Here is an 8,814-nt window from a genome sequence, read left to right on the forward strand (position 1 = left end):
TTTTATTGGTCGCGAATGTTCCAGTAACTTTCCGGAATGTTCTACATAACTCGGAGGCCAGATTCATTCATTTTTGTCGCTAGCTTTTGTCATGCGTCGTAACGCTGGTGAGGAGTACGTACAGGGATGGGGATGGACGGAGGATGGGATCGTCCCGGCAGAATTCGTGGAACTCGTCATCGTCTGCGCATGCGTCGCTCGGTCTTCTCCATTCATTCAGCTTGATAAGGTTGAAACCGGGGAGGGGAAGAAAGAAACATTCGGGTGGGGTCGCGGAAACGTGGGAAACTTTTCTTTCTTTGATAACTTTTTCCCCCACTCCTTCCACCTTTGCTGACTCCGACTCTTTGGGTGGCTGTAGTCTTGATATTAGCGTGGGTGGCTGGAATGTTTTTATCAGCGGCATGAGTCGTAAAGGGTGCGCGCCACTTTTTGGACTGCTTTGGAGGAAATTCGGAATAGTTCTGCAGTCAGCAGCCGATTTTTGTCCGGCGAAAAAACTCACGGTTTGTGATTTGACCAGACGTCATAAAGTTGGATGGGGGAAAAAATGCATGAAAAGATCGATGCCTTCACATTAGCAGATTTCTGCAGGAAATATTCAGAATTACTCAGTTACTGAAACTTCAAATTGCAACAATCCTATGATTGGACCCAGGGGTTCTCCCCCCCCCCCCTAAGGACAGGCGCACCTCCCTAAACGTAGCAAAGAACTCCCCCGCCCCACCCTCCAATAGCAAGAGCCCCCCCCCCCCCAAAAAAAAGTGATTGGTAGCTAGCGAATCAGATGGTTTATTGCCACTGCATGATGAATTGAATTCATGGTAACTATATTAGTAAGAGGGGGGGGATTCGTCGCTGATAATATTATCGTCGGCTTTTTCCGCCGAAAAATCGCAGTTTATTTTTTAAATCTATTTGTTCATTGAATTTTTTCCTGACTGGGGCATTCTTTGCTTTTGTTTCTTTCAGTTTGCAGAATGTAGTATCCCCCCCCCCCAAGATATGTTTTTACTGTTCTCCAACCAGACACCATGATTAAGCAATCTTTAAGATTAACACGCATCTGATGAAAGTGGAATCAAGGCCGCACCGAACTTAAATTTTTAGGAGGGCAGAAATTCTTAATTTGCCAAACTAAACTGCAAATTTTGCCGAAAAGTCAGACAAAATTTTGGTCGAATAAAGAAGTTTTTGAGAGGTCACGGTGACCTCCCATCAGGAACATGAGTGGAACTGGAGAGACAAACCGAAACTAGAATTTCTATCAGTTCATCCATAACTGGAAGTCGCGAAGGTTGCCAAAACCTTCCATTTGGAAGCATGTTTCAAACGAAAATTGAACATTGTTGAAAAGTCGTTCCATTTCCTCCGCCATCGCGTCTTCCAAGTACTCGTATCGTTCTTAGAAAATTCGCCTGATAGCTTGTACTTCCGCTCTCCGTGCCATCTCTATGTATATATAGAACGGATTCTTTGCTTTTCCCCGAGCATGACGTTCGACGTTTTTTTTCCTCCGTATCTCTCCCCTTTCCTCTTTAGCTGGCGTTTTTAATGCGTATACATATTCTTTCTGTTGCTCTGTCTCACGCCCATGGTACTACGCCCCCTCCGGAGATTTATTTAACTATATGATCAGCTGCTGCCATTTCCTGTTTCTCGTTCCTTCTTATTACTGTGGTTCGGTACCTCATCGAGGTAAGATCCTTCTATCCGCCACTCCCAAGGCGGTCAGAACTTCTTCAGAGGAAGCCGGATGTCAGAAAAAAGGACGCAGCTTGAATGCAAATAGTAGACGCTTCACAAGTTGTTTGTTTTATTGATAAAAATTCGAAAACTGAAAAGAGTTGTAATGGGGTCGTTTCCGAAAATTTAAAAGTATTTTCTTCTGAAAGAGCATGCTTAAAAACATAGCATCTGACAATTTTTAGAATAATTTTTTTCAAGTTTAATATTTAAAAAAAATTTCTTTAATCGGTGTGCTTTCATTGTTTACGCTTCTGCCGATGACATCGCAAATGATAAAATGCCATTCGCAGAGCAAAATATTTAATTCGCATCTTTACTCACGTGTATTGGCAACGATATGGTTGATAGCAGGCGTAGAGCGCAATATTTCATTCGTTTCTCGATTATCACAACGTGGAAACGCGGGAGAAAGATGCGGCAACGTGCATCATTTGTGACATAAAGACCACGCCTTGTTTGAAAAACCAGACATTTAAAAAAATTAATTAAAAAATAACTGTTGGGAAAATAAAAGTATTTTCTCGCTCCATGTTTTTTTTTTTGCTTATTCTATCAGTTTCAGTGACTAAAAGTAATACTTTAGACTGAAGGAAACAACCCCATTGTAACAGAATTGCAATTAGGGGCGCCTCGAACTCAAATTTTTGGGAGGGCGCTAATTCTCAGTTTGCCGAATGGAACTCCAAATTCTGCCAAATTTTTCCAATTAGAACTCCAACTTTCGTCGAATGAGGATAATTTTGCCGAATGGTCAGACAAAATTCGCCAATTAAGAATTTTTTAGAAGGTCACGGTGACCGTCCATGGAGGGCTCGTGATTGCAATAGTTAGTGTGAGGAGGCGGAAAAGTGAACTATGTACGTAAAGCAATAAATAGAAAAATATCGAATGAAAGTTTTTTTAAATGAGGCTCAACAGCAGGAGAAAGAAAGGCTGTGATTGCTGGACTTCGTGCATTTTTTACTGAATTAATCATTAAAAACTCAAAACAGACTGTTCGCTGGACTGAGTTTTGTCATAATAAATATTGATGCGTAGCTTCTTTTCTACAGTGTTTACTTGCTATTTCATTAATGGCAAATTTTGTTTAAAATCCTGGCTACGTCCATGGACTTTTCCCTGATCACTACATCCAAAAGCTCTTATTTTTTTTAAATATAAATATATTATGTTAATGAAAAGCTTATAAAATTTAAGAAATCAATGTGATCGTCTAAGCAGTAAAAAATCTTGCTGATGGTATTGAATCTGAATATTTCCAAAAGTGTGCATGTTGAATCAGAACGAACAAGCAAAACTCGATATTGATTATTCATTTCCCATAAGCAGGTGAAGATAAACATCTTCATCAAGGGATTGAGGCCACCGTCGTCCGACAAGTATCGGTTATCTTTTTTTGACCTCGTTTCAGTATGTCCTCTTTTTCTCATTTGTTTCATTGCGGCGTTCTGAAAGAGAACATGGTCAACTATGAAACTTTTTTTTTTCAATAACAGGGGGGGGGGGGGTAAGCTACATCGAGTACACGTGTATTATTTCATAATTTGGCCAGGATGAAAGTTAGAAATTCGTGTTGTAAGCAGAGCTTAATTTGCACTCGAGTGCAACTCTCTTTTTATTTGTATGTATTTTAGGCTTTTTTTTTTATTATTATTCATGCAGTTGTTGTGTTCGTAAATCGGTGTTTCCTACGCATTTTGACAAATTTTTATGTACTGTAATAGTTCTGTTCTCCACTCAAATTAATTTTTCAAAACAATTCTGTAAATCGGCGTTTCTCAACATTTTGTGCCCAGCGGACCAGTAAAAATGTGACAAAATTTCGCTGACTGGCGAGTATTAAAAAAAAAAACTGATTCAATAGCTGCTATACATGACTCTTCAGTTTTTTAATTTTTATTTATTTTCAATTGCCTTTAAATGTAAAAATATATATATATGAATATTAATATGCATGATTACTTTTATGAAAAAATCACAGAAAATTAAAGCTTAAAATACACGTCAAGTATTAAGTATTACTTTTATTTTTGGAATCAGGAAAATTAGTTAACGCTGAGCTGTAAAATTATTTGCCAGTTAGATTTCTTCGCTCGCCGGCCCGCCGAACTAGCAGGTGAAAATCCCTACAGTAAACAATTTTTACTATAAAAATATTTCCTATTCGAACTAGAAATTTACGATTGCAAAACTCATTTTCAAGATATTTATATCTTTTACTTTGTACTAGCGACTTTGTACGGATCTTTGGATTCTCGTAGCGCCATCTATCGTCGGTTTCTGCAAGATTCACAGAACTTGTGGCCATGTCCTTTTGCCCCGGAATGGCACGTTGTGAGAAAAAAACACTGCTTGCTTCCTGTTACTTTCGATCATGCTCCATTGTGATTAAGTTCATGACTGTTTTTTGTGTGGTAGGATATCAGAGAACGGTAAATTGCCAAAATTTGTTTAATGCTCTTCTTTCAGCACAATTTCGGCGTTTCGTTAAATAACGTGAGGTCCCCCCCCCCCCTAAACATCAGATCCGATGTTCAATTCCGAGTAATACATAAATGAAGAACATAGCCCCAGCCCAGTCACTTCATAGTCGCTCACGGAGACTAAAATATTTTTTACTGTGTATTTTAACATTTTATAGTGGCTCTCTTGTTGTAAATTTAGATGTCATAATTTATAGAACTATATATATATATATATATATATATATATATATATATATATATATATATATATATATATATATATATATATATATATATATATATATATATATATATATATATATATATATATATATATATATATATATATATAGGAGTTACATTCACTTAGCAAAAAGTGCAATTTCACTGAGTTATGTGTTCGTTATGCTGTAAGTAAAATGTTGGTGTTTGTGGTTAAAATCACGAAACATTTCTAAAACCAGAAGTTGCGAAACTTTTGACTCGTTGCATCCTTAAAGACTAAGAAATTAGAATGTTCTCATTTTTGTTTTGTTTTTTCTTTTATGTGTTGATTTGATTATTTTCTTTTGTGTTTAATGTTTCATTTTCTGATATCTGCCTATTTTTTTCAGGAAGGACTAATCGTTTTCAACGAAGGAACAGATTCCGATCAGGCCAAGACCAACAGGTGGCCCTCAGTCAAGAACCTCCTCTGCCTCGGAATTAGCGCCATCGGGGCCCTCACAATTGGAGCTGTCCTTACCAAGTCCTAGATAGTTCTACCGCTTGGCCAAGCACCGCGGGAAATCTCGACTAAATCTAGCTTCCGCAAGAAATGTTAATAAGCTTCAACTTTAATTTTTCAAACGAAAGACACGTTTCACAAACTCGATTCCATTCCTTTCTGTCATTTCGAGCAAAAGATTATTTTTCAAGTTCAATTTTTGTCGAGTGTTTGATGGCAAATGGATGAGTATCTAGTTCCTTTAAAAACCTTCTTGAAACATCGGAATTGTCTGCAGAAATCTTCTTTCAGCATGGTTGAAATAGTCACTTCGCTGGCATTTGAAGGAATTCTCATCAGCTATTCCGTTGATTATCCTTACGCCAAATAAACTGTTGAAATAGTACAGAAAGCCCATAATTTTGGAAACAAATTTATGGAAGACAAGTTACATATTTCTCTTCATTTTAAGTTGATAATCAGTTTTGTGTGCGTCGTCAAGAAATTATCTTCTTGGTAAAGTTCTTGGTGTCAGCGTCCTGGTGCTGCTGCTGTTCGTGCAATTCTGGCAGTGTAATGATCGGACTTGATTTGGACGCTAGATTTTCAACGGTGCTTTTTTATTTTGCATCTCAACTTTGAAACTTTTTGCATGATTTTAAACAAGACCAGCACTAAAGCAATTTGGAAAAGTGCTTTCTCTCTATTCTCGTCAGAAAATCAAGTCCTTTTTTTAAAATATTTTTTTATTCTATTTTAATCAGAAATTGTTCCTACACTCGGATAAGTCAAATTTGTAACGTTTCACACGAAACGTGAGAAGCACTGGTTTCAGGGTTTTTATTTCATTTGTACTTCTAGTGATAAATTTATCTAAGTGATGATAAAACCAATGTTCGACTTGGTAAACTAATACAATATTTTAGTTTGTTAATATGTCCGATATAAATCCCAGACTAAGCATGTCTACTTTTGTGTCTTGTACCAAATGGTTGTAGGCAAGCAGTCTCGGCTTGTGATGTGTGGTGTACAAAAAATTACCTCACCGTCGATATCGTTCGATGGATAACTATAGCTATTAAATTTTGAAATTGAAGAAAATTTGTACTGTCTGTGTAGAATATATGCTTGAATGTGATTTATGAAACCTATACGTAAAATTGAGTTTTAAGTATTTTTTCAGCTATCAATTTTAGAATTTTTCAAACCGAATTTCACAACAGAAATAGTTAGGCGAAACTCATTTGCATGTGTTAAGATTAACAATAATTTTGAATGAAATTAATTTTAAGCACTGCCTGACACGATTTAATAGCTGCCTTGGCAATTGATCTTTAATGAATTGAATCATTTTTAAGCTCATATTTGTTTAAAAACATTTAAGATTTTTGTTTAAGTCTACAAATAACTTTTCTGTCATTCTGTCTCCAAATAACTATTCTATACAGCAGTTAAAAAAAAAAGGACGGTTTTTTCAGGGTTCGCCGATATATATCATGATGTATATCACGATATTTATCCGATATTTATTTTGAAAGCTTGATATTTTCGATATTTATTTTTTCAACTACGACATTTTCAATAAAAAAGTTAATCACATTAATATTGTTCATTTTCCTTAAAAATAACGAAAAAGTTATGCACTATATTTTATGATGTATTAATACATCATTAATATAGCAAAGTAATATAATATTCCTTTTTTACTTGTATTTTATATTCATAAAATTATTAGTAATGTATCAATATTAGTTCATAGTAAAAGTGCCTAATTAAATAGTAAACATTGCTCAGAAAAAAAGAATGTCTAATGACTGTGCACCGACTAATGCATATTATTTATTTCTGAATCATATACAACTGTAAAAGTAGCTAACAGAAAAGCAAGTCAACTCCATTAATATTGATTTAAATGTAAAATGAAGTATTTGACATAAGGAAAGAAAACTTAATTTTAAGTCCACATATTGTTATAATAATATAAGAAAGTAAAGAGTGATTTGAAGATGCATTTACTATTTTGAAGACTTTAGTTTTTGTTGGTTGAAAATATCGGATATATATCAAAATATCGGATATTTTTGATATTTTCGAAAATATCCTGATATTTTCGAACCCTGGGTTTTGTTCTCTTTCGAGTGTCACACATGTAAGAAAAAATATCGCAGAACTTAAAAGAAAAATGTATGGAATCTAATTAGAGACGATTGTTATAAATTATTGCTAGCAAGCTGATTGCGTGAGACAGTGCTTACCTCCATTTTTGTTTCCGATGCAAGTGATATATGAGAAAGATATGTTCATGCTAAAGATCAGTATTATTCAGTTTTGTATGTGTTAGTACAAATTCCGTGTTTGGTTTGTGGATAGTTGTATATAAATCAAAAATTATTTTACTGCGAAGTAAAATCCGCGATTTTGTTTTAAATGCTTTTGAATTGTCAGGAAGTGTGCAATCTAGTTATGATGTGTATTATAATTGTCCGTTTTTTAATTACTGAAAAATCACAGCCTTTAATTGAGCGATTCATTTTTCTTAAACTTGCCCAAACATATTTTTTAATGCTCCTAATGTATGAAGAAACTAATACGAATTCTAATTCATGTTTTTATATGGAGTGTTTGCATTTATACGTTTCTAAAATTCTAAACGGAATACATTTGTTCCATTCTTTGAAACTATAAATTTAAAAAAAATGGGGAAAACACGATTGTTTTCCTAGCTATGAGAACATTGAGTGATTTCTACGTGAGCCAGAAAAAAAAGAAAATAAAACAAGCAAATGCTGTCTTTTACCAAGGCTGACCTATATCCATTAACATTTGGTTTAACGAAGAACGGACACTCCATATTCATAACAAAATTAACTATTTTTATTTACGTCCATACTCTGCTGGTTTAAATGAGGGTATTAAACGATTTTGACCATGACTCAGAGCGATGAAATAAAAATTATTTGTCACCAATGGGTCTGCGATATACGAAATTTTAAGGCAACTGTACCCAATCTGTGTCGAAAACGAAATAGCAATGAAATCGTGCTTGATTCGCAAGTTGCCTACTCCAAACACTCCATCTTTGTAAAAAACTTTTTTTCCCCCTTGAAATTTTTAAAAAATGAAGTTTATGTGGCAGCTTTTTTCATTTTCGCGCGTGTTTGAATTAGATCGATCGGAAATTGGTTCAGGTGATCGAAGTGTTCAATTTCTTTTTAAATTTGTAAAATAATCGATCAACTTAAAAACCGTTCGCGATTTCCTACTACGTATTGTATTAAAATGTACATATTTGTTACAAATTTATACGGCATTTTATTTTGTATATTTTCATTTGAGAGTGTAACAATAATCAGGATTATCAAGGAAAGGAAAATCATTTTGTTGTGAAGAAATGTGTGTTTTGATTTTTCATCTCCTACGTAAGAGAAAAAAGGGTAAATTTTATATAAAAGGATGAGTGAAGTGATGATTTTCACTTTTGCATTAATTATCAAATGTTTTATGTTAGAAATCTGATGTATAATAAATCGAATTTCAAGTAATCCTATTGTTGCTGTATTTTTTCATGTCTCATTTCTTTTACAACTTGATGTAATTTTAAACAACGTCGGGAATTTCATTCTGAGATGCATTGATTTACAGCTTAGCAAGCTCAGCACAGTAATGATTTGCAGATGTAAGACCATAGGTTTACCAGAGCCACTATACAGTGGTTCCCTACCTTTAGCTCGTCGCGACCCCTCCCCCCTTTTTTCCCCAAATAAACAACCCGCGACCCTATATGTGTACTCCCAAAATATATACATTAATATGCCCACTCCCCACTGTGCATGTTGAACGTGATAAGTCAAAGTTCTTGAGGCATTTCATGTATGCTTAATAATGCATAAAACA

General features: G+C 34.9%; 1 protein-coding gene across 1 annotated transcript in view; it reads left to right on the forward strand.

Moving 5' to 3' along the window:
- Positions 1–8,462, forward strand: part of LOC129234130 (bcl-2-like protein 2) — a 65,918-nt gene extending 57,456 nt beyond the window's left edge. The window contains exon 2 of the mRNA XM_054868024.1: positions 4,829–8,462. Within this exon, the coding sequence (XP_054723999.1) occupies positions 4,829–4,969 (141 nt within the window). The 3' untranslated portion in view covers positions 4,970–8,462. The remainder of the gene's footprint in view (positions 1–4,828) is intronic.
- The last annotated feature ends 352 nt before the right edge of the window (positions 8,463–8,814 follow it).

This window comes from Uloborus diversus, chromosome 1, assembly GCF_026930045.1.
Source record: "Uloborus diversus isolate 005 chromosome 1, Udiv.v.3.1, whole genome shotgun sequence".
NCBI classification, from domain to species: domain Eukaryota; kingdom Metazoa; phylum Arthropoda; class Arachnida; order Araneae; family Uloboridae; genus Uloborus; species Uloborus diversus.